General features: G+C 37.0%; 2 protein-coding genes across 2 annotated transcripts in view; both read right to left on the bottom strand.

Annotated features, from left to right (window-relative positions):
* LOC132344816 (proteasome activator complex subunit 3-like) overlaps positions 1–23854 on the bottom strand; it is a 52902-nt gene extending 29048 nt beyond the window's left edge. The window contains exon 1 of the mRNA XM_059884950.1: positions 1469–23854. Within this exon, the coding sequence (XP_059740933.1) occupies positions 1555–2532 (978 nt within the window). The 5' untranslated portion in view covers positions 2533–23854 and the 3' untranslated portion in view covers positions 1469–1554. The remainder of the gene's footprint in view (positions 1–1468) is intronic.
* Positions 1–27655, bottom strand: part of ATF6 (activating transcription factor 6) — a 233987-nt gene that overhangs the window by 94112 nt on the left and 112220 nt on the right. The window lies entirely within an intron of this gene.

Consider the following 27655-nt stretch of genomic DNA (forward strand, 5'->3'; position numbering starts at 1 on the left):
TTTTCCAATTGTGTATTATATAACTTCCACAAATGCTGATTTTGAGTGACGAAGATCCTCAAATAATACTAATACTGAAAAAAAAAGTGAAAGTGAAAGTGAGGTAGCTCAGTCCTGTCTGACTCTTTGCCACTCCATGGACTGTAGCCTGCCAGGTTCCTCCGTCCATGGGATTTCCAGGCAAGAGTACTGGAGTGGGTTGCCACTTCCTTCTCCAGGAGGTCTTCCCAACCTAGGGATTGAACCTGGGTCTCCCGCATTGTAGGCAGACGCTTTACCGTCTGAGCCACCGGTAAAGTCCCACTGAAAAAGTTTTCAATAAATATACTTCAGCTGGCTGAAGTATCTTCATCACCAGATAAAGTAGAATTCTGAAAAAAAAAAAAAAAACAAAAACCCACCATGGAAGAAAGATTCATCATTCAATAACTGCAAAAAATTCTCTGATGCATAAGGTGACTCAGGGTATAGTAATTTACCTTACCGGCAAATAAAATTTGAAAATGCTGGACTTGAAATACACCAACAATATAGATCACTACTGAGATGACAATGGTTTCCCCTAAACTGGGCAGCAAAAGCAGGAAGGAGGAAAAAACCCAGTCACATTTTAGAGGCTTTAGATTTTAAAAATGACCCATATAATTTGACAGGAAAACTTTTAAGAAATAAGAAATATATTAAGGGACAAAAGGGTACAGGAGTTGAAAATCAGTTGAGGGCAAAAAATGTGATATAAAGCTTGAAGGACTTAGCAGGGACTTAAACAAATGGATATACAGAAGAAACTCTAAACTGTGTGTAAAAGGAAAATAGATGATGCTGAGGTGGCAGAAGATTGTGCCAGGAAGCCATTTTCACAGATTTCTCTCCAGTCTAAGGGAGGTATAGATGCCCATTTCTTTAGAACAACTGAGATCTATCCCTCTTTATATGCTCATTTTTCTTACACATCAGAGTTGAAAAATACCAAAGGTATGAGTCCAGCTGAGGAGGAGGAAAACTACACATCTGAAAATTAAAGTTCAGATAAGCACACAGGCCATCAAAAAATGATTTTTATTTCAATTTGCTAAATTGAAAGCATACAATGACCTAAACGCATCCCTTTAAACTCTTTTTCTTGCAAAAAACAAAAGATGGTATAAAAGGAGCATTTCTGAGGTTTGAACAAAGTAACAGAGCAGAACCTTAAGAAAAGCGTCATTGAACTTTCTTTAAAACTTTTTTTTAATTAACCCCTGAAACCATTCGATATCACCAATGCCATAAAAAAAGAAACCTTAGCCAACATTCATCTATAAAGCTGTTTTTAAAATGGCCATCCTTTCTCCTTGACCAGCCTTACCACCTTCAACCAGATGGCTTGATCCCATTCTCTCTCCCCAAAGAAAAATCAAATAAAAATTACACCAAGAGGATTTAGTATGAGGATAAGCTACGAAACAGTCTCTAAAGAGTAACGCACATTTCCAGTTGTTTCGTCACCTGTAGATAACCAGCCTTCTGAACAGCTCAGCCAACTCCTGAAGGAAGTAGGGTGGAGAAAGGTCCTCAGTAAAGGTTGTCAGTGTTGGTGCTCCGCGGGGTCTTGATCTTCTCGATATTCTTGAGGATTACATCATGCAAAGTGGCATACTGGTTCCGTAAATGGAGCAGGATCTGGCGCACACTCAGGTACTCATTTTCGTCGACCTCCGCTACAGTGCGGCGATAATCTTCTACCTGGGGATATTTCACTATCTTTGATACCAACTTTGCCCTGGTGTTGTAGTAGGTGGAGAAGCGGCGTAGATAGGAGGCTGCTGTGCTCTCCACGGTCCACAGCTGGTCCACGGTGTCTTCCTGGATGGACACGCCGAAGTTGTTGCCGTCTTCCACCTTCGGAATGAGCAGCTGCACCCACATCCGCACCGTGTTGCATTTCTCTCTCAGCAGCTCGATCTCAGGCTTTACACGCTCAATCAGCTCCACCAGATGCTGGTTGCTCCGCAGAAGCTGTCCCTCGCCGCCGGGCAGTGCTAGTACCTTGATGGAGGACTGGGTCTGCAGAGGTGGCGGATCCCGCTTGGGCCCATCACCCGCAGTGTCTGGGGTGATGAGGCTTTCTGGGGCAATGAGGCTCTCTGGGGCTGGCACTGAACGGATTCTGGACAAGTCTTGCAGGCGGAGCTCCTGGACGCGACTATCTAGCTCCGAAAGCTTCTGAGGGAAGAAGGTGGACACTAGATCCTCGGCCTCCTGGGCGATGCGGGCCCGGAATGAATCTACTTTCCCCAGCACGTCCTGCTCTAGCTTCAGTGGAGAAGCCATGACCGCCAGGGGCGTCGAATGTTGGAACAGATACGGGTTTGGGCTTCCGGCGCCACCGCCAACTCCCAACAGACCAGGGCCCGCTAGGCCGAAGTGACGTCCCAGGGTCTCTGCGGACTGGCACGCGGTGGAAGCGGAGCCGCACGCTGACCACTCCCGATGGCACGCTGACCACTCCCGATGGCACGCTGACCACTCCCGATGGCACCCTGACCACATGTGTGTAGGTGGGGAGGGAGCCCAGCCGGATCTAGTTATCTGGGCGGCCCATCCCCTATTTACTGGCCCCTACGGGCTGGAAGACAGTTCCAAGGAACATCGTTAAACTTAAGCTGTGACGACGGAAGTCAAGGAAATCCACAGTCCTTAGATCCAGAATACACAATCTCTTTTGAAAGTCACCTCACGAAATGGGGTCCCAAGAGCAAGTCTCACTTATGAAGAGCTTTAAATCACATCTTTACATGTAATCTGAGACTATCCATGCTTTCCCCTTAGAAAGTCAGAGGGCTTCCCTGGTGACTCAGTCGGTAAAGAATCTGCCCGCAATGGGGAAGATGCGGGTTCGATCCCTGGGTTGGGAGGATCCCCTGGAGGAGGGCACGGCAACCCACTCCAGTATTCTTGCCTGGAGAAGCTCCATGGACAAAGGAGCCTGGTGGGCTACAGCCCACAGGGTCGCAAAGAGTCAGACACGACTGAGCAACTAAGCATACATAAAAAGTCAGAAGCGAGTGCACTATTATATTTTTAATCAAGTTAGAAAACTTCTGAGATCTTCTATGGCTTACTTCATATAATTTTTAGTTTAAATTTATAGCAAATGTTAAGTTACAGAACTTTTCTAAAAATTCATTTTGGTGAATAATCACAGTTAAATCTAGACTGTAGATTAAAGTAACAGATTTCCTGAATTCTAAGTGTATGGTGCTTACCGAGGTTAATATCCTTGTTTTTAGGAAGCACACACTACAATATTAAGGGATAAAGTGGTATGATGCATTTACCTATTCTCAGATGCTTCAGAAAAAGTGTGTATGTTTGTCAGTGTGTGCATGTGTATAGAGAATGAGAATGCTGAAGCATGTGGAGAAATGATAAAAATTGATGACTCTGTATAGACTGTATGAGAGATCAGTATTAGTCTTATAAATTCTCTGTAAGTTTCTACTTAATTCAAAATAAAAAGTAAAAAAACTACCTTTTCCTTAAAGTTTTCTGGAATCATAAAGACAAATTCGATAGTCTTCTAAACTCTCACCCTATTTATTTATATTCATTTTCCTTTCCCTGAAATATTTTCCTTTTCTTCTTTGCAACCCACAGAGTAAAATCCATGCCACTCACTTTTATTCTAAAATTATTGAAGTTTAGGGTTTTTTTTTTTTTTAAGGATTATTCTAAAGATGCTATAGTATAGTTTCAAATGTAATTGTCACTTTGATCAGGCTGTAAACTCCTTCAGGACAGGAGCCAAGTTTTAATTTATTTCCTTTACAGGTGCTCAATACATGCCTGATGAAATGATCTTGACATAGTAAGATTTTAGCTAACTAGAACTTCAGAATATCTAGAACCAAAAGGAAAATATCAACAAGACAAATATGTTGTTACAGGTTGGGTCCCTAGCAAGCAGAGAAGTTGCTTACTGGAAGTTTATTAGGGAGTGTTCTTAAGATAAACACCTATGGAAAGGAAGAGACAGAACTGGGAGAAGTTGGACTTCAATGCAATCTCAGAGCCTTGACGGACCCCATGGGGAACTGGGTAATGCCCTTCAGAGTTATCCTGAGATGGGGTCAAGGGAGTTCTGAAGAGGGCTCTTTGGCGGCAGGACTTCTTGCAGTTGGGAAATAAAAACTTAAGTTCTGAGGAGGGATCTGGGGAGCTCATCATAGCTTCAACTACATATGTAAAACACTAAGATACCATAATCCAAATGGAAAAAAAATACCTCATTGGGAGTGGTAATGGGGTTGAAAAGAAGCATCAAGAAAGTCTTAGAAAGTAAAATTAACATGGTGATAGTTTTAGATATGGCGAGATGAGAAAAAGCAGAATTCAATATTATGCAAGTTTTTTTTTTTTGGCTTAGGTAAATAATTTCTATTTATACTTATATTAAACCTCTCCTATGGGGTCACTAAGAGTCTGACACGACTGAGCGACTTCACTTTCACTTTTCACTTTCATGCATTGAAGACGTAAATGGCAACCCGCTCCAGTGTTCTTGCCTGGAGAATCCCAGGGACGGCGGAACCTGGTGGACTGCCATCTATGGGGTCACACAGAGTCGGACACGACTGAAGCGACTTAGCAGCAGCAGCAGCAAGAGGTGATTTAAATATACATACATTTTTTACACACACATATTTACATTCGAGTTATGAGAATTTAGATAGAGCTGTCAAATAGAAAAGAAAAAGCAGATCTTGAAACATGACCACAATTTCCCAAATGTTGATTTTCTTCATAACTTTGGCTATAAAAGATTACAATAGGGCCAGCATGGAAATTCCTTTTTGTACCAATAACATCCTCAAAGGTATTAATATATATGGTTTAACAGATGGTTATTTTGTTTTCAAAGAGAAAACATTTCTAGCTGCTTTTTAACTGAAGCATAGTTGCTTACACTGCTGTGTCAGTTTCCGCTGTACAGCAAAGTGAGTCAGCCACACATACACATATATCCCCTCTCTTCCAGTTGCTGTTTTAAAAAAGGAGAGAAGTTTCTTTCTGTTTATAAGTGATTAATGTAGCCATTTATGTGAAATTATTTTCTTTACTTGTCTAATGATAAAATATAAAATCCTTTGGGGGATTTAACTGCTCTTTTTTCTGATGTGATGTAAGAATTTTATTTATTTGTAATGTTTTCTGGTCTTGTGAATGAAAGTAGCAGTTGGTAGGAAAGTAATAGCTCCTAATTCTTCTTCTGCCATCAACCATCAGCAGTCAGTTTTAAAGATTATTTAATGCACTTGCATGCCTTGATTTGACCCATGAAATTAACACCGAGTGCTAACAGGTGGAGGAAGGCTAGGGACAGCTGTATAGACTGTTGTCTCGTTCAGTTCAGTTTCTCCTTTCTTCACAGCCCAGTAGGGTTCATCATGAACTGATGCCAATAACAGACACCCCGCTCGTCTTTTAGAAATACCAACAGATCTATGGATTGATTTGTCCTTTAAATATCTTCCAAATCTGAAACTTCCCTGTGAAGATGGGATTCTGTGGTGCTAAGTTCCACTTACAAAACTAAACAACTATTGTTGTATCAACTATTGGAGACACCTGTAAGTGTGCGACATGGATTGGAATGTAATCTTCCAAACTAAGCTTTTTTCCCCCCACTGATTTCTGTCTATGAAAGTTAGAAGAAATATCATCAGTGGGGCTATATCTAGATAATCGTAAGACTCTGGTGGGTGGTAATATTTATGTCTTTATAAAACCTCAACTCTGGGTTGCAATGGATCTTACGTTATCTAGACCAAATGGTTTCATTTACCACGTGTGAACACCCCCAAGTGAGCAATTTCTAGGCCTGGGAAATATATCATGTCTCTTCCTTCATTCTTCTTCCTAGACTGCTGTAAGTAAAGGTACAGAAATAAACAGTCTGCAGTGCCTTTTTGTCAGAATCAAGTCTCCACATCTAACATGATCATGGCTTTAAATGAAGTGAAAGAAATTGAATGTGTTAAGTCACTCAGTCGTGTCTCTTTGCGACCCCATGGACTATCGCCTGCCAGGCTTCTCCGTCCATGGAATTCTCCAGGCAAGAATACTGGAATGGGTTGCCATGCCCTTCTTCAGGGGATCTTCCCAACCCAGGGATCAAACCTGGGTCTCCTGCATTTCAGGCAGATTCTTTACTGTCTGAGCCACCAGGGAAGTCAAGTTGGCAATATAGGCATTGTGGTTAAAGTTTGAAGTTAGTCATGTTCAGATCTTAAGCTTTGCTACTTACTGTGACTCAGGCTAAGTTATCTAACCTCTCTGTGCTTCATTTTCTTCATCTATAATAATATCTATAAAATTATTTTGAGGATTAAATTAGTTAATACATGTAAAGAGTTTAGCAGAGGGCCTGGAATATAGTAATTGTTCAATAAATGTTAGCTATTATTGAAGGAGGGTCTATCAACAGTCCAAAATCTCCCTTTACTCTTAGGAGTAGAACTATGTATTCTAGACAAACAAAACAAGATATAATTTTCTCGTTCACTGTCTTATTATTTAGCAGTGATGACTAATTGTACTACATAGTTGAATATAAGTATCTTTTTTTAATGGCTTGAATTTCTCAGATCATCAGTATTTAGAGTCCATATCACAGAGAGCATAGGTGAAGTAAGCACAAAGGTTTATTGGCTACCTTGACTGAAAACTCTGTTTCTAAATAGAACCCCTTCTTGCAAAAGCCATATCTTCAGCAATTTCACATTATTTTTATCTTACAAATTACATAATTGGGATAGTGTGGAAACAGTGATGTCTACTTTCAAGGGTCCTTAAAAATCACTGATTTTAACAAAAATCCACTGATTTTCGGGTCCTAGATTCTTGACTTTTTAAGATGCTATGGCCAGTGGCTCTCCATTCAAGTCACTGATAGCTTCCTTGTTTACAAACTGCCTGGATCAGTAATGTACTGAAGGACTTCCCTGGTAGTACAATGGATAAGAATATGCCTGCCAATGCAGGGGACATGTGTTGGATCCCTGGTCCAGAAGGATTGATTCCACATGCTGCGAAGCAACTAAGCCCGTGTACCACAACTACTGAGCCCACGTTCTAGGCCTGCGAGCTGCCACCGCTGAGGCCTGTGCTCCCCAACAAGAAGCCCCTGCAGCGAGAAGCCCGTGCACCACCACAAGGGGCAGGCCCCGCCCACCGCAACCACAGAAAGCCTGCATGCAGCAGCGAGGACCCAGTGCAGCCCAAAATAATTAAAAAATAATGTACTGGACGGATAAGTAATCTTCTAGTTCAGTATTTTTCAAACTGAAGCCCACTGGTTCCCTATAATTATTTGTGTGTCTTCATTTTGATGATAAATTAATTGATGTAAGCATATTGTGGATCATATTATAACTGCCATGTGATCTGGGGCCCAGCAATTACATTTTTATGATTATGATGGTACGAAGTATATCTACCTTAATTGACGAGAGAGGAGCCTATTAAGTGGTGTTGGTTTAGTTGCTAAGTTGTGTCCGACTCTTGCAACCCCATGGACTGTAGCCCACCAGGCTCCTCTGTCCATGGGATTTGCCAGGTGGGAATAGTGGAGTAGGTTGCCATTTCCTTCTGAGAAAGGAGCCTATTAGGTATGATTATCCATTTTTCCCTTCTCCCAAATAACTGTTAATCCAATAGAGCAAAAGGTTTTTTTAGTGGCTCAAATAGAGAAAACCTGTGGGAGAATTAATTGGAACTAATAATATGAAAATGTTTAATTAAAAATGAAAAGCGCTTGCACCATGAGAGTCGGTACTTCACTTATCAGTAGTAACTTACACAAGAACATAGTCTATGACATAAATCCATGTTGTTGATTTGAATTTTATTTTTGTAATATTATTTATATTTAATTTATATATTTATATTATATAATAGAATTATATTATTTTGGTTTAGTACTTGTAAACTAAAAGTAGGGGATGTTTCGAGTTTTATGTTTATATGTACTTAATAAACATAAGTCAATGCTGGCAGAGAATTTCTTCCTTTAAAAGTAAAAATCCTCTTCTAATGCCTTATGTGAACAATTCCAGAGTTATCTTCCTGAAATGTGTTATCAGATTTCTCTCAAATTCCTTAAGCATAGCCTACAAGTTCCTTCCTGACCTATTTCCTGCCATCTTTAATTTCCCAGAACCAACTCTACATTCCAATAACATGTCCTATGCTTTTACAAATTCAGCTTTCTCTGTGTAAAATGCCACACTGCATCATTTTTCTCTCACTCTGTCTTACTCATCTTGCTATAATCAACTCAAGAACGTTTCCTGATGCCACCTGCTTCCTTGTTAGATGAAGTTATTGCTTCTGGCACAGGTTAAATAGTATAAGATCTACCTCATAAAGCTGTTGAAAGGATTAAATGAGATAACATATAAAGCATCTAGAACAATACATTCTTCATAAATAGTAGTAGTTTCATTTGTATCTTAAAGTATTCTGCATATATCTCTTTTATAGTTCCTATCACAGTATTGTAAGTCTGGATTTACATGTCACTTTTCTCCACCATAAGTTCTTTGAGGATAAGCATTTCAGTTCTTTGATTTCTGTATGTCCTTTAATGGCAGTGTGCCAGGTAACAATAAGTGTTCAATGAATATTTACTGAATAAATTAATGAAGTATAATAAAATGTATCAGACATGACCTAACTAGCAAAAGAGATGAGATTCTCAAGCAACTTATTTTTTCGTTTTCCCCTGAAAAGCTGCTGAACTATCCTACGTCACATAAAAATCCATTTTAGAGATCTAACAGTGGTCTTCTGGGCTGAACTCTTTAGGGATTTATAGGGAAAGTAGGAAATATATTTCTTTTTTCTCCCATCAACAGCATGCAGAGTTTTACATTCTGCTTTTGACTCTGGTAATATGCCAGAATTCTAGCAATCACAGTATTGCTTAGTTCTAAGAAGGAGCTCTTACATAAACAACTGGAGTTGGTCTTTAGAACAGTAGTTACGCATCACTGCGTGTTTGTGCAAAATGAACATCTCAGGAGTACTAGAGAGGTACACACACAAGGGATACGGGCGGGGCTGGCTGACTCATGCGCCTACTGTTTACTTACAGCTTCTTATTAGGATGGCATTTGTTTTATTTGGCAAATATACAAGATTTCACTGACTGAGAGAGGAAGATGTAAGAAAATGCCCAAGCATAAAACTTCTACCCCTGAATAATAATCTGTAACTCGGTGCTGTATCAACAGACTCCCCAGGGGCTGGTGCAAGCTGAAACCACTCCAGAATTACAAATTTCATGAGCTGTAGACTTTACTACTAAAAGTGAAGTAGTGGTTAACTAAAGATTTTATTCTTCCACACACACGTCCATTTATAAACGCTAAATTCACTAGTTGGGGCTAAATTTTTTATTAGTATATAAAATATGTATGATGAGTTTCTAATTTCTGTAAATAATTCTGACCAGCAGAAATAGTCAAATGTACATTTCAAAAACCAAACCAAAGAATGTATATGCTTCAACCTGAAAAAATGTACTTTCTTTATGTTCGTTTAAAATTACTCGGTCCTTTCACTTTGATTTTCCTTCTTATCCCTTATCACAAACTGAAATTCTATTACATGTTTATCTATTTGTTGTTTCCAGGCTCTAGAACATAAAATCAAGAGCTTTTTTTTGTTTTGTTTATTGGATTCTTTGCAGTGAGAACAGCTTAGAACATAATGGCTACTCAATAAATATTTTGTTGGATGAATGACAGTAAACTTGTTTAAATCTCATGATTTAAATAACTCTTTGAGGATAACTGCATTTGGAAAAACTTTTAAATTATGAAAGTAAGGTAATTATTAAAATAGTCGTAACTTAGTATGAATAAAGTTTTTGGAACAATAAAAGCAATCCTTAAATATCTGAAGAAAAAATGTTTTATGACGATCTCTCATATTTATGTTTTCTCTTAAAGAGCAACAAAAGAGGCACTACTTGTTTTAAAAAATTTGGATTTTGGTATTTATCACTTCCATTTACCTTCTTAAAATATATGTTTTTTCCCAAGATGAAAAGATTCATATTTTGAAAGATGGAAAATATAACTCCTTAGCTTTCTATTTTCAACTCAGGTCAACTACACCAAATTGCAGTAAAATTAAAAAAAATACAGATAAAAACAATTGAATTTGGACTTATTTTGGTTCTAATAAGTACTTTGCTTAAGGAGATGCTATGCTTTCCTGAATGTAACCTGAACACAAAGTTGGTAAAATAATCCTAGGAGGATAAAAGTTTTCAAAAAACTTAGCAATCATATATGCACAGAAATTACGTTGATCACTTCTTTTTGTATGGTAAATAATACATATACTTATTTTACTAAAATATAAGCAAGATAAACTTCATAGCTAAAAAGCTGACCCCAAAGCCTCAGTCTTAAGTTGTTTCATCAGAATAGACTTAAACTATTTATAATCTGAATTCAAATTATTTTATCTTTAATTATTGATCTACTTAATAGTCTATGGTGGACTTCCCTGGTGGTCCAGTGACTAAAACTCTGAGCTCCCAGTTCAGGGGGACCAATTCAGGGATGTTTGATCGCTAGTCCGGGAACTGATTCCACATGCCACAACTAAGAGTTGGCATGCTGTAAAAGACACTACATGCCACAGCTAAGACCCAGTGCAGCCAAATAAATACATAACTATATCTTTTAAAAACCTATGAGCTTCCATTATATATAAAAATGTCAGGTAACAGGTTTCATCTAAAAATGAACAACAGAATTAGAACCTTGTGCAGTAATGTCTATTAATATTAAACCTATGCTGACATTAACTGTTTCAAAAACTATATATGATTTTATGTGTGCTATTAAAATTTATAGGAAAACAAGACTAGTTTTATGCTACAAATATGTAATATTTACTAAATCTTCTGGATGACCTATCACATCCATACCAGGCATATGGTTCCTATCTTCTTTTCAATTATCAGCTGATGTTACTAAAATCATCAAAATGAATGTGACAGAGTCAATTTGAATAAATCCTAAAAACAGCAGAAAACCTGGTGTCTTCTGTTACTTCATGTTCTGTCGGTAATCTAAGTATCTAGTTTCTGCAGGCATCACATGAAATGAATATTGAAATAGAATTAATTTAGGAAATCACTCTGAAATCACTTTTTAAAAGACTACTGTAAGAAATTTATAGACTACTGAGGGAGATTCTAGCTGTCCTTCTGTTTGGAAGAGCTCTTCCTTTCAAATTATAATTGCCTTTACCCCCAAAAGGGATAAAGGGTAGGTCTAAATTATGTAAATAAAGCCTTCAAAAAACCTAATTAGATAATGGATAGTAATATAAAAGTCACTGTTGTAAAATGTTGCAGATTTCACACTCTTTCCAATATGTTAATTTTCTGTCTGTTGCTGAATGATAATGGCAAAAAAATGAATCTTTATGGGGAGTTGGGGGTGGTATGGGATCATGGATGACTGTGTTATGTCTAATGAAAAACAAACTTTCTTCCCTTGTCCTATCCATTTATAGGTTCTTCAAACTGTAGTCACAGGCTTCAAAGGTCAGTCCCCTGATGACAGAGAAACAGACATATACTGAACACCTACTATGTGTTAAGTACTATCCTATTAAGTACTCTTCTAGTACCTGATTTTTTATATAAAAATTTTTATATAAAATTTCTTAGCCTAAAAAGAGAGAATTATTAATATTAGAGATACTGAGGCTCTGAAAGTGTTTCCCTGAAATCTTTGAGTTTGTAAGCAAGAGAACAATGCTGGTTGAAATCCAAATACATTCGACTCTAAAGCCCATGCTACATGATTTCTTACAAAAAAAAAAAAGGCTGTCTCAGCACCTCCAAAGTTATTTTCTCTACAAACTAAAAATTATGATGACTCATAGCTGATTGGAAATTTTTTTTCTTATTTCTGAATAAGGCTGCATAGTGCTACAGGATAAACTATCTATACCCTCTGTTATTTTTCTACTCTTTAAGCCAACGCCTAAAATATCTGTATGTGCATGTGTATGCACATACATACATGTATTCATACATACATAATACATGTATTTTTAAAAGAATAATTCTAAGGTCAAATCCTATAGGTCTTTTTTACTAAAAAAGGGAGAAATACATAGTAGATTAGACACAAAGTAGTAGCCAGTTCTTTTAAAAACTTTATTTTTAGCTCCTCTTTCCCTTACTTTTCTGTGTATTTCCTAGCACTGAGATCTGTATTGGCACATGTTGTATGTTTATTTCGTCTGGTCTCCAGAACCTTGGTTTGGCAATATCTTCCACTACCCATTACACTTTTGCTGTAATTACCTACAGTATATGTTATGTTTCCAAAAGAGTATATAAATAACATTTCATTGGTTAAGTAGAAAGTCAGGAAACTTGAGGTTGAAGGAGTTCAGTCACAGGATACTATTTTAAGAAGTTCCAGCAAAATGGACAACAAGAAAGTTTTAAGGATAACAAAAGAAAATAGCCTAGTGTAGCTCAGCTGATAAAGAATCTGCCTGTAACACAGGAGACCTGCTTCGATTCCTGGAAAGGGAAGATCCCCTTTAGGGAGGGATAGGCTACCCACTCCTGTATTCTTGGGCTTCCCGGGTGGCTCAGATGGTAAAGAATCGAGAATCCGCCTGCAATGTGGGAGACCTGGGTTCTATCCCTTGGTCAGGAAAATCCCCTGGAGGAGGGCATGGTAACCCACTCCAGTATTCTTGCTTGGAGAATCCCCATGGACAGAGAAGCCTGGCAAACTACAGTCCATAGGGTCGCAAAGAGTTGGACATGGCTCAGTGACTAAGCACATACCCTTTTAAGCTTAGCTTTATTTTAATTCTTCTATTAAAAGCTACTGGACACAAGGAAAAAGAGTTTTTATTTAATTATGTACCTATATAAAATGATGGATATTCAATAAACTTAATGATAGTCATTTCATGATGTGTGTAAGTCAAATCATTATTTTGTACACTTTATACTGTGCTGTGTGTCGATTTTATCCCAATAAAACTAGGAGGAAAAAAAACTATGGGATGTAAACAGTATTGAATATCATAAAGTACTGGATATCCATATGCAAAAAAATGAACTTTGACCCATCCCTGTGCCATATACAAAAAGTACTTTAAAATGGATCACAGACCTACATGTAAAACCTAAAACTATAAAACTTTTAGAAGCAAACATGAGAAAATCTTTGTGACCTTGGGTTAGACAAAGATTTTTTAGAACAATAAAAATAATACTTAAAGGAAAAAGATGATAGATTGGACTTCATCAACATTAAGATTTCTGCTCTTTTAAAAACACTGGTAAGAAATTGAAAAAAACAACAGACTGGGAGAAAATATATCCAAATCAGTAACTGACAAGGGAATTTTATCTAGAATATTTAAGAACTCTCAAATCAATTATAGGAAAACAGCTACAATTAAAAATGGGCAAAAGATCTGAACAGATACTTTACAAAAGAAGATATATGGATGGCAAATAAGCACATGAAATGATGTTTAAGATTATTTGTCATTAGGGAAATGCAATTAAAACCTGAGATCAGTCAGTTCAGTCACTCAGTTGTGTCCGAATCTCTGCCACCTCATGGACTGCAGCACACCAGGCCTCCCTGTCCATTGCCAACTCCTGGAGCTTACTCAAACTCATGTCCATCGAGTCGGTGATGCCATCCAACCATCTCATCCTCTGTTGTTCACTTATGCTCCTGCCCCCAATCCCTCCCAGCATCAGGGTCTTTTCAAATGAGTCAGTTCTTCACATTAGGTGGCCAAAGTACTGGGAGTTTCAGCTTCAGCATCATTCCTTCCAATGAATATTCAGGACTGATTTCCTTTAGGATGGACTGGTTGGATCTCCCTGCAGTTCAAGGGACTCTCAAGAGTGTTCTGCAACACCACAGTTCAAAAGCATCAATTCTTCGGCGCTCAGCTTTCTTTATAGTCCAACTCTCACATCCATACATGACTACTGGAAAAACCATCGCTTTAACTAGACAGACCTTTGTTGGCAAAGTAATGTCTCTGCTTTTTAATATGCTGTCTAGGCTGGTCATAGCTTTTCTTCCAAGTAGCAAGCGTCTTTTAATTTCATGGCTGCAATCACCATCTGCAGTGATTTTGGAGCCCAAGAAAATAAAAGTCTCTTACTGTTTCCATTGTTTCCCCATCTATTTGCCATGAAGTGATGGGACTATATGCCATGATCTTAGTTTTCTGAATATTGAGCTTTAAGCCAACTTTTTCACTCTCCTCTTTCACTTTCATCAAGAGGCTCTTTAGTTCTTCTTTGCTTTCTCCCATAAGGGTGGTGTCATCTGCATATCTGAGGTTATTGATATTTCTCCCAGCAATCTTGATTCCAGCTTGAGCTTCATCCAACCTGGCATTTTGCATGATATACTCTGCATAAAAGTTAAATAAGCAGGGTGGCAATATACAGCCTTGATGTACTCCTCTTCCTGTTTGGGTTGTTCCATGTCCAGTTCTAACTGTTGCTTCTTGACTTGCACATAGATTTCTCAGGAGGCAGGTCAGGTGGTCTGGTATTCTCACCTCTTGAAGAATTTTCCACAGTTTGTTGTGATCCACACAGTCAAAGGTTTTGCGTAGTCAATAAAGCAGAAGTAGATTTTTTCTGGAACTCTTTTGCTTTTTTGATGATTCAACAGATGTTGGCAATTTGATCTCTGATACCTTGACACATTTATTAAAATGGTTCAAATAAAAAAGATTGGCCATATCATATCAAGTGTTGGTGAGAATGCAGGGGAAGTGAAACTCTCGTATACTGCTGGTAAAAATGTAAAATTGTACAACCACTTTGGAAAATAGTCTGGCAGTTTCTTAAAAAGATAAACACATACCTATCATATAACCCAGCCACTTTACTCCTAATTTCCATAAGAGAAATGAGAACATATGTGTCTACAGAGACATATGTACACCAATATTCATAGTAGCATTATCTCATGTTGATAACTGTAAACTCATGTTGGTCAAAGGGTACCAGTTTCCAGTTATATGATGAATAAGTTCTGGAGATATAAGATACAGCATGGTAATTATAGTTAACAATTATTTGTATTAGCCAAAAGTGGAAGGTGAATGAATAAACAAATTGTTATATTCCTACAACAGAGTACTAAACAATAGAGGAATTAACTATTGATAATACAACAGTATAGATGATTCTCAAAGTAATGATGTGGAAGGAAAAAATACATACTGTATGATTTCTTCATAAAAATTGTTTTTTTAATGTAAATGAATTTATAGTATTATATCAGAAAGAAGATCAGTGATTGCCTATGACAGGGGAGAGAATAAGTGGGGAGAAATTACAAAGGAGTAACCATCAGAAATGATGGGCATGCTGATTATTTTGACTATGGTGATGATTTCACAGATATATACATTTTTCAAAACAACATGTGTGATTAAGTATGTACAGCCTCTTAGATGGTAGTTATATCTCATTAATGCTGTTTTCTATTTTTTTAGACAATAACAACTAACCCACCATGGAAAACAGTATGAAGGTTCCTCAAAAGATTAAAAATAGAGCTATCATATGATGGAAAATCCCACTTCTGGGTGAGTATCTGAAAGAAATGAAATCAATATCTCAAAGAGATATCTGCACCCCAGTGTTCACTGCAACATTATTCACAATGGCCAAGACATGGAAACAGCCTAAGTGTCTAATGATGGATGAATGCATTGATAAGGAAAATGTGAAACACACAAAGTGGAATATTATTCAGCTATAAAAAAGGGGAAATCCTAGTATGGAGAACAGTATAGAGGTTCTTTAAAAAGCTAAAAACAATTAAAACAAAGTTACCATATGATGCTATATATGTATATATATATACAATGGAATATTACTCAGCCATTAAAAAGAATGAAATAAGGCCATTTGCAGCAATGTGGATGGACCTAGAGAGTATCATACTGAGTAAGTCAGATCAAGAAGGAGAAATATCATATGACATCCCTTATATGTGGAATCTAAAAAGAAATGATACAAATGAACTTATTTACAAAACAGAAAGAGACTCACAGACTTAGAAAACGAACTCATGGGAAGGGACAGTTAAAGACTTTGGGATGGTCATGTACACACTGCTATATTTAAAATAGATAACCAACAAAAACCTAATGTATAGCACATGGAACTCTGTTCAATGTTATCTGTCAGCCTGGATGGGAGGGGGGCTTGGGGGACAATGGATACATGTATATGTGTGGCTGAGTCCCTACACTGTTCACCCGAAACTATCACAACATTGTTAATTGGCTATGCTGCTGCTGCTGCTAAGTCGCTTCAGTCGTGTCCGACTCTGTGCGACCCCATAGACGACAGCCCACTAGGCTCCCCCGTCCCTGGGATTCTCCAGGCAAGAACACTGGAGTGGCTTGCCATTTCCTTCTCCAATGCATGAAAGTGAAAAGTGAAAGTGAAGTCGCTCAGTCGTGTCCGACTCTTAGCAACCCCATGGACTGCAGCCCACCAGGCTCCTCCATCCATGGGATTTTCCAGGCAAGAGTGCTGGAGTGGGGAGCCATACAAAATGTTTTTGGTGTTAAAAAATGAAATTAAAAAAAACAAAGAAGATGTGGTATATTAGTTATACATAAAAGAGAAAGAATGCCATTTGCAGTAATATGGATGGACCTAGAGATTATCATACTAAGTAAAATCAGAGAAAGATAATACTGTATGATTTGCACTTGGATGGGGGAAATGAGGGAGATGTTGGTCAAAAGATACATATTTCCAGTTATAAGATGAATAGGGTCTAGAGATCTAGAGATATACAACTACAGTTAATAATACCATATTATATACTTGAAAATTGCTGACAGAGTAAACCTTAAATATTCTCAATATTAAAAAAAGCAATTATGTGAGATGATGGATGTGTTAACTAACCTAATTATTTAACTAATAATATTAACTAATAATCTAATAATTTAACTAATGTGCTAACTAGCCTTTATTATAGTAATCATTTTATAATATGTATGTGCAAATATATTATAAAATAATTAAAGACATATACCTTAAGCTTACAATGTTATGTATCAATTATATCTCAATAAAGCTAGGGGATGGAGAACACTAACCTTTACCTTAAAAAATGGCATTACATGATATACAAACTCTCACTAGCAATTTTAATTATAAATATGTTAAAGAATAAGTCTTTGCTTCATATAGCAGAAAATTAAATTCAATCCAGACACAAGGTTTGTTTTCTTGTATTAAGAGAGTCTTCCAAGAGGTATGGTTCCCTGAATGCTAAAAAGACTAATTCCTCATAAGGCCGTAAGGCAGAAATCCAAGTTAAACGCTAAGTGTTCAAATATTACAACAGTATAAAAAATTAGAAAATAGTTAGGAAATGATAAAAAGAACATGCCAAATGAAAACAAAACAGTATTATTAGGCTGCATCTACAAATTCTTGTAATTTTCTAGCTTCCAACAACTACAACTAAACAAAGATATGAGCGGGGAAAAAGAGGGAGAAAGAAGAGAAGGATGGCCCTTTTCCTCACAGCATCTCGATGTGTTAATGAGGTGCCTGATGATATTTGCAGAAAGCAAACAAGCTACTGCATCAAGACGTAAATACGGTTGTGACTATCACACCCTCTACAATTATTTTTGTCACCATGAGCTATGATGTAATAGTTACAGGTAAAATATCTCAGAACAATCAGTTCTCAGCTGTTAAGTCTCCAGGAAGAGTTCCCTGCACAGGACTGTACTGTAATTATTTGTCTGTCATTTTTTACATTATAAATTCCTTGAGTGCAACGGCTATGTCTTATTAATCAGCTGTAACCCCACATCAAGCACTTTCTTGCAGAGATTTCATTTATCTCATACTGCAAACTGGCACCCACCATGGCCTGACAATCCTGTTTCTCTAGCAGGCACACTATTAGTCAAGACAACTATTTCACACCTACCCACTCCTCTTTCCTCAAATCCCCTATACCTCCTCCAACAGCCTCACCTGCAGCTGATCACACTGTATTAAATCCTTCAGTGGAAAATAGAAGCCATCAGAGGTGTCTTATCTTCCTAGAATAAAACGTCCTCCCTATAAATTGCCTGGCTTCTAACTGCAAGACAAGAAAGGTCTCACCTTCTAGCACAAAGGACAGTCTTTCTACTTGTGACATAAATTCCACCTGTTTGCCCCGCCTCAAGGACTTCATCACTTCTAATAACACTGCTCTCTTACTATCCACTAGTTCATTCCGTGAAAATTTAAAATTGTTATCTTGGAATTAAAAAAAACTACCTTTTCTCTGTTCCTTCTGTTGACTAAAAAAATACACAACCCAAAATTTGAGAATTACTTTTATTTGGCAGACAGAACTGAGGACTTAAGCTAGTTCTGAGAGACTTGTTCCAAAGAGGTAAGGAAGGACCCAGGGCATATAGGAGATTTTGCTACAAAGACCTGGTAGTTGGGATGTCAAAAGATTAGTATTATTAGTTAATGAAAACCAGATGTCTCAAGAAATTCAGTGTTTTTCTATACATGGGAAGATTCAAGACTCTGGGCTCACTGAAACCAATTCCCTTGATATGCATTGCTTGTATTTGTTGACAAACATTCTCATAAAAGATTTTTGTTGCTGATTATTTGGTGTTCATACTGAATGAATATAAATAAAACATCAAGTGTGTAGGTTCTTTCATTTATAGAGCAGAAAAACAATTCTATACTAGAAATACTAATTCAATCTCCATATTTTCTAAATCATTCATGTCATTCAGTTGCTTAAATGCCTTAAATGGCCCTCAGAATAAAATTGAACTCCTTACCATAGCTTACAGTCCTTGTGTGATATGGCACCTTCCAGTCTCTCCAACCTTATTTTCATAACTCAACCTCATCCCCCGTACTATTCACTAACTCTTCTGCCACACTGGCTTTCTTATAATACCTCAAATAAAGCTTCATTCTATGAGGCCACCCTGATACCAAAACTGAGCACCAAGACACTACAAAAAAAAAAAAAAAATTATAGGCCAATACTCTTTGATGAATTTAGATGCAAAAATTCTCAAGAGAATATTAGCAAAACAAATTAAAAAAAAAAAAAAACAGAAAAGATCAGACACCATGATGAAGTGGGACTTATTCCAGGGTCACAAGGATGGTTCAACATTTGGAAATCAATGTGTTACACTGCATTACCAAAAGGAAGATAAAAATCACATGATCATCTCAACAGACATATAAAAAGCAATTGAGAAAACTCAACATCCACTCATCATAAAAACGCTCCACAAAGTACGTATAGAGGGAATATAACTCAACATAGTAAAGGTTAAGACCCACAACTTAAGGTTATTCTAAGACCAATCATGTAAAGTTTAAGAGCCACTGAAATATCTTACATGGTAAATTTATAATGCATTGGCTGAAGAAGTACATACAATCAATACCTGACAGACTAAAAATGCTGTGGATAGTTGACCCCGCTCAGTGCCTGCTGGATGAAAAGTCAATACAAGAAATTATGGCTCTGCTACTTTCTAGTCATATAATAACGCATCAAATTAAAGAGTAGCTGCAAATATGAAGACTGAATTAATATTTCTACTGTAGAATTGTTCTGCTCAATAAATGAAAGAAACTACACACTTGATATTTTATTTACATTCATTCAGTATGAACACCAAATAATCAGCAACAAAAATCTTTAATGAAAATTTTTGGCAACAAAGAGAAGCAATTCTAAAATATTCAGTATTGAATATTTAAACATTTTGAACAATGGTTTTGAATCTCATTTATCCTGGAACAACTGTGTTGATATTTATACTGATGATACAAAATCAATTCTGATACTTTAGCCTGAATGAAGACAAGGGCACCAAACTGTATTAGAGTTCACTGTATTATTCATCACCTCATGTTCAGATACACACACATATACACATCATAAACACACACACAAAGTCAGTTTAAGGACATCCTGGATAAAGCAATAAAAGTTATTAACTTTATTAAATCTTGACCCCTGAGTAGACTTCTTTTTAATATTCTATGACAAAATAGGAAATATACATAAAACATTTCTGCTGCATCCTAAGTATGACTGTCCAAAGGAAAATCACTTGTGTACTGTGTGAGTTGTGAGCTCTACAAACTACTTTTTTTTTTAATTTCTTTTTTGGAAAGGCCATGAGAAAATACTTGAGATAATAGTTAAAAATTTCCCTAAAATGGGGAAAGAAATAGGCACCTCAGTCCAATAAATCCAGAGAGTCCCAAACAGGATAAACCCAAGGGAAAACACCCCAAGACACATATTAATCAAATTAATGAAGATCAAACACAAAGAACAAATATTAAAAGCAGCAAGGGAAAAACAACAAATAACATACAAGGGGATTCCCTTAAGGATAACAGCTGATCTTTCAATAGAAACTCTTCAGGCCAGAAGGGAACGGCAGGACATACTTAAAGTGATGAAAGAGAAAAACCTGCAACCCATATTACTGTACCCAGCAAGGATCTCAATTAAATATGAAGGAGCAATCAAAAGCTTTACAGACAAGCAAAAGCTCAGAGAATTCAGCACCACCAAACCAGCTCTTCAACAAATGCTAAAGGATCTTCTCTAGACAGGAAACACAGAAAAGGTTTATAAACTCAAACCCAAAACAACAAAGTAAATGGTAACGGGATCATACTTATCAATAATTACCTTAAATGTAAATGGGTTGAATGCCCCCAACCAAAACAAAGACTGGCTGGATGGATACAAAAACAAGACCCTATATATGCTGTCTACAAGAGACCCACCTCAAAACAAAGGACACATACAGACTGAAAGTGAAGAGCTGGAAAAAAATATTCCATGCAAATAGACACCAAAAGAAAGCATAAGCAGCAATAACTCATATTAGATTAAAATAGACTTTGAAATAAAGGCTGTGAAAAGAGACAAAGGACACTACATATGATCAAAGGATCAATCCAAGAAGAAGATATAACAATTATAAATATATATGCACCAAACATAGGAGCACCACAATATGTAAGACAAATGCTAACAAGTATGAAAGGGGAAATTAACAGTAACACAATAATAGTGGGAGTCTTTAATACCCCACTCACACCTATGGACAGATCAACTAAACAGAAAATTAGCAAGGAAACACAAACCTTAAATGATTCAATGGACCAGTTAGGCCTAATTGGTATCTATAGGACATTTCACCCCAAAACAATGAATTTCACTTTTTTCTCAAGTGTACATGGAACCTTCTCCAGGATAGATCACATCCTAGGCCAGAAATCTAGCCTTGGTAAATTCAAAAAACCTGAAATCATTCCAAGCATCTTTTCTGATCACAATGGGGTAAGATTAGATGTCAACTACAGGAAAAAAACTATTAAAAATACAAACATATGGAGGCTAAACAACACACTTTTGAATAACCAACAAATCACAGAAGAAATCAAAAAAGAAATCAAAATATGCATAGAAATGAATGAAAATGAAAACACAACAACCCAAAACCTAAGGGACACAGTAAAAGCAGTGCTAAGGGGAAGGCTCATAGTAATACAGGCATATCTCAAGAAATAAGAGAAAAACCAAATAAATAACCTAACTCGACACCTAAAGCAACTAGAAATAGAAGAAATGAAGAACCCCAGGGTTAGTAGAAGGAAAGAAATCATAAAAATTAGGCAGAAATAAATGATAAAGAAACAAAGGAGACCATAGCAAAAATTGACAAAGCTAAAAGCTGGTTCTTTGAGAAGATAAATAAAATAGACAAACCATTAGTTAAGATTCATCAAGAAAAAAAGGGAGAAGAACCAAATCAACAAAATTAGAAATGAAAATGAAGAAATCACAGAAGACAACACAGAAATACAAAGGATCATAGGAGACTACTATCAGCAACTATATGCCAATAAAATGGACAACTTGGAAGAAGTGGACAAATTCTTAGAAAAGTATAACTTTCCAAAACTGAACCAGGAAGAAATAGAAAATCTTAACAGACCCATCACAAGCACGGAAATTGAAACTGTAATCAGAAATCTTCCAGCAATCTGGAAATCTTCCAGGACCAGATGGCATCACAGCTGAATTCTACCAAAAATTTAGAGAAGAGCTAACACCTATCCTACTCAACCTCTTCCAGAAAACTGCAGAGGAAGGTAAACTTCCAAACTCATTCTATGAAGCCACCATCACCCTAATACCAAAACCTGACAAAGATGCTACCAAAAAAGAAAAATACAAGCCAATATCACTGATGAACACAGATGCAAAAATCCTTAACAGAATTCTAGCAAACAGAATCCAACAACATATCAAAAAGATCATACATCATGACCAAGTGGGCTTTATCCCAGGGATGCAAGGATTCTTCAATATTCGCAAATCAATCAATGTGATTGATTGATATTGTTAACACCACATTAACAAATTGAAAGATAAAAACCATATGACTATCTCAATAGATAGAGAAAACCTTTGACAAAATTCAACATCCATTTATGATAAAAACCCTCCAGAGAGCAGGAATAGAAGGAACATATCTCAACATAATAAAAGCTATATACGACAAACCCTCAGCAAACATTATCCTCAATGGTAAAACATTGAAAGCATTTCCCCTAAAATCAGGAACAAGACAAGGGTGCCCACTGTCACCACTACTATTCAATATACTTTTGGAAGTTTTAGCCACAGCAGTCAGAGAATAAAAAGAAATAAAAGGAATCCAGATTGGAAAAGAAGAAGTAAAACTCTCACTGTTTGCAGATGACATGATCCTCTACATAGAAAACCCTAAAGATTCAACCAGAAAATTACTAGAGCTAATCAGTGAATATAGTACAGTTGCAGGGTATAAAATTAACACACAGAAATCCCTTGCATTCCTGTACACTAACAATGAGAAAACAGAAAGAGAAATTAAGGAAACAATTCCATTCACCACTGCAACAAAAAGAACAAAATACTTATGTATATATCTACCTAAAGAAACAAAAGACCTATATATAGCAAATTATAAAACATTGATGAAAGAAATCAAAGAGGACACAAATATATGGAGAAATACACCATGTTAATGGATCAGAAGATCAATATAGTGAAAATGATATACTACCTAAAGCAATCTACAGATTCAATGCAATCCCTATCAAGCTACCAACAGTATTTTTCACTGAGCTAGAACAAATAATTTCACAATTTGTATGGAAACACAAAAAACCTCGAATAGCCAAAGCAATCTTGAGAAAGCAGAATGGAACTGGAGCAATCAACCTGCCTGACTTCAGGCTCTACTACAAAGCCCCAGTCATCAAGACACTATGCTACTGGCACAAAGACAGAAATATAGATCAATGGAACAAAATAGAAAGCCCAGAGATAAATCCATGCACCTATGGACACTTATCTTTGACAAAGGAGGCAAGAATATACAATGGAGAAAAGACAATCTCTTTAACAAGTGGTGCTGGGAAAATTGGGCAACCACTTGTAAAAGAATGAAACTAGAACACTTTCTAACACCATACACAAAAATAAACTCAAAATGGATTAAAGATCTAAACATAAGACCAGAAACTATAAAACTGCTAGAAGAGAACATAGGCAAAACACTCTCCGACATAAATCACAGCAGGATCCTTTATGACCCATCTCCCAGAATATTGGAAATAAAAGCAAAAATAAACAAGTGGGACCTAATTAAACTTAAAAGCTTCTGCACAACAAAGGAAACTCTAAGCAAGGTGAAAAGACAGCCTTCAGAATGGGAGAAAATAATAGCAAATGAAGCAACTGACAAACAACTAATCTCAAAAATATACAAGCAACTCCTGCAGCTCAATTCCAGAAAAATAAACGACCCAATCAAAAAATGGGCCAAAGAACTAAATAGACATTTCTCCAAAGACATACAGATGGCTAACAAACACATGAAAAGATGCTCAACATCACTCATTATCAGAGAAATGCAAATCAAAACCACAATGAGGTACCATTTCACACCAGTCAGAATGACTGCGATCCAAAAGTCTACTAGCAATAAATGCTGGAGAGGGTGTGGAGAAAAGGGAACCCTCTTACACTGTTGGTGGGAATGCAAACTAGTACAACCACTATGGAGAACAGTGTGGAGATTCCTTAAAAAATTGGAAATAGAACTGCCTTATGATCCAGCAATCCCACTGCTGGGCATACACACCCAGGAAACCAGAATTGAAAGAGACACATGTACCCCAATGTTAATCGCAGCACTGTTTATAATAGCCAGGACATGGAAGCAACCTAGATGTCCATGAGCAGATGAATGGATAAGGCAGTTGTGGTACATATACACAATGGAATATTACTCTGCCATCAAAAAGGAATCATTTGAATCAGTTCTAATGAGGTGGATGAAACTGGAGCCTGTTATACAGAGCGAAGTAAGTCAGAAAGAAAAACACCAATATAGTATACCACCGCATATGTATGGAATTTAGAAAGATGATAACAATAACCCTGTATGTGAGACAGCAAAAGAGACACAGATATAAAGAACAGGACTCTGTGGGAGAGGGCGAGGGTGGGATGATTTGAGAGAATAGCCTTGAAATATGTGTATTATCATATGTGAAATAGATTGCCAGTCCAGGTTCAATGCATGAGACAGGGTGCTCAGGGCTGGTGCACTGGGATGACCCTGAGGGATGGGATGGGGAGGGAGGGTCAGGATAGGGAACACATGTACACCCATGGCTGATTCATGTCAATGTATGGCAAAAACCACTACAATACTATAAAGTAATTAGCCTCTAATTAAAATAATTAATTAAAAAAAAAAAGAAAAAACAGAAAAAAAAAAGTCTTGTTTGGCTGTGCCACATGGCTTGTGAGATTTGTTTCCCAACCAGGGATTGAGCCTGGGTCATGGGAGTGAAAGCCCAAAATCTGAACCAATAGGCCACCAGGGAACTCCCTAGCAACTTTTTAATGTAGTATCAGTTTTATTTAAAAGGATGTCAGATAGACAAATAGTATTTTGACTTGGGTATTTGAAAGACAAATGAGTTAAAGGAGGTTGCCACTTCAAGGAAAACAACTGACAATATTTTGACAGTGATGAAATGAGCCTTCAAGCAAAAAATAGGATTTTGAAAAAGTTGCATCTGCTACCATGAACTTAACAGCTTCCTAATATTTAAAGACTCTCTTTCTTTATAAGGGTGTTTAGTGGATGCTAAGAGTTAGTACTACTGGGGTTTCCTGGGTGGCCCAGTGGTAAAGAATTCACTGCCAGTACAGGAGCTGCAGGTTTGGTCCCTAGGTCGGGAAGATCCCCTGGAAGAGGAAATGGCAACCCACTCCAGTATCCTTGCCTGGAAAATGCCATGGACAGAAGAAGCTGGTGTGTTACAGTCCATGTGGTCACAAAGAATTGGACACGACGGAGTGACTAAACAACAACAATACTTAAAGACTTTTCAGATAAGACTTGTGGTGGTATTAAACAGCATGGTTTTTTAAATATTGTATAATAAAATGTGTCAACATTTGCAAGATCTGTATATCTCAATGAGCCAAATTTTTCCAAATGGCCAATGTGTGACGTTACAAAATCATGCATGGAGAAGAGATCCATTCAGAGGGCAAGGTAAAAACCAATGGATTTTAATGTATCAGAGTGCTAAAAGTTCTTAGATTTGGCTTCTACACTTAAAGTACCCTTGAGGAAACTATCTCTGGTTGAATTTTGGTATGGCATCAAAGAAGAATACCCACAATTATCTGCAAAGGCTTTGAAAATATTTCTTCCATATCCAACTACATTATCTGTGTGAGGTCAGGTTTTCTTCATATATTTGAGCCGAAAGGAAATGATTAATGCAGAAGCACATATGAGAATCCAGCTGACTTCTACTAAGCCAGATATGAAAGAGATTCATAAAAATATAAAACCAGCACTCTTCTCACTAATGTTTCTTTGAAATCTTTTGGGAAAATACAAAGGACTCTTGAAACTGAAAAGTTTGAGAACCTCTGATCTACATCAGTCAAGGACCTCCACTTTCTTATCACTCAGTTCAGTCTGAGGCCTGATTTTTCAAGCAAAATAGGAGCCTGAAGATCAGAGTCAAATATATAGGAAACGCTGCTGCTGCTGCTGCTTCTGCTGCTGCTAAGTCGCTTCCGTCGTGTCTGATTCTGTGCGACCCCATAGACGGCAGCCCACCAGGCTCCCCAGTCCCTGGGATTCTCCAGGCAAGAACACTGGAGTGGGTTGCCATTTCCTTCTCCAATGTATGAAAGTGAAAAGTGAAAGTGAAGTCACTCAGTCGTGTCTGACTGACTCTTCGCGACTCCATGGACTGCAGCCCATCAGGCTCCTCCATCCATGGGATTTTCCAGGCAAGAGTACTGGAGTGGGGTCCCATCGCCTTCTCCATATAGGAAATGAGTGGATAAATATTTGATGAGATAAATATTTGACTGCAAAATTCTGAGTTGGATGTTTTTTCATTCCAAAGCCAAGGAAAATTTTTTTGATTATGTATCATTCTCTTTATACTGCTTGTACCTCCACAAGAATAGATATCCAAATGCTACTAATTCAAAGCACATTTAGCAGGAAGAATGCAATAGTCTCTTTAAGGAACTTTAAAGTAAACAGCCCCTCCAAGGCAGATTCATACTCAACAGAATAAAAGTTACTGAATTTCTATTCAATAACAGAATGAGAAGAAAAGTAGCTATAAAACTTTAACAGAGGCTTGCTTATTCTGTATGATATTATTTTCAAGATTTACTTCTAGGTGTATTATAATCAGACATAGATGACTCTATATGAATTATTTAAAATATAGGCTATGGAAGATTTGATTGACAAGCTTTTCTTGAAGCATGTTTTTTTCTTTATTGAACAGTTGATTTACAGTATTATATTAGTTTCAAGTGTACAACATAGTCATTTAATATTTTCATAAATTATATTCCATTTAAAATTATTATAAAATATTGGTTATAGTCCCTATGCAGTATAAAATGCATTTAAATTTACAGATTTTCAAAGACTGATTTCTAGATTTACCATGAGACCTAGATGGCCCCAATAAAAGTAATCAAGAAGCTGGTCTATCACAAATTGTTTATCACATTATGGTGATGTTATAAACTAATTTAGAATCCATCCATCAAACTAATGGATTTGATATTCAGTTTGTTCATTCATTCAGTATTTACTGAATACCTGCTCTATGCCTGATACTAGGCTGGGTACTATGGATAGTGTGATGACTAAGATGGAGTTGGTTCTTGCCCTCAGGTGCTTAGGGCCTGACAAGGGAAACAGACAGTAAGCAAATAGTTACATAATTATTTAGTTAGACATACACCACACTCTGGTCTCAGCTAATCATCTATCCTGCTGGTTTCCAGTGTGATTCTATACTCGGAACTGGAAAACTCCTCAAAGCCCAACCATAACAGACTCGCTACAGATTAGCATCAGTGTCTTGAAATAAATACCACACACC

Source organism: Bos taurus, chromosome 3, assembly GCF_002263795.3.
Source record: "Bos taurus isolate L1 Dominette 01449 registration number 42190680 breed Hereford chromosome 3, ARS-UCD2.0, whole genome shotgun sequence".
NCBI lineage: Eukaryota > Metazoa > Chordata > Mammalia > Artiodactyla > Bovidae > Bos > Bos taurus.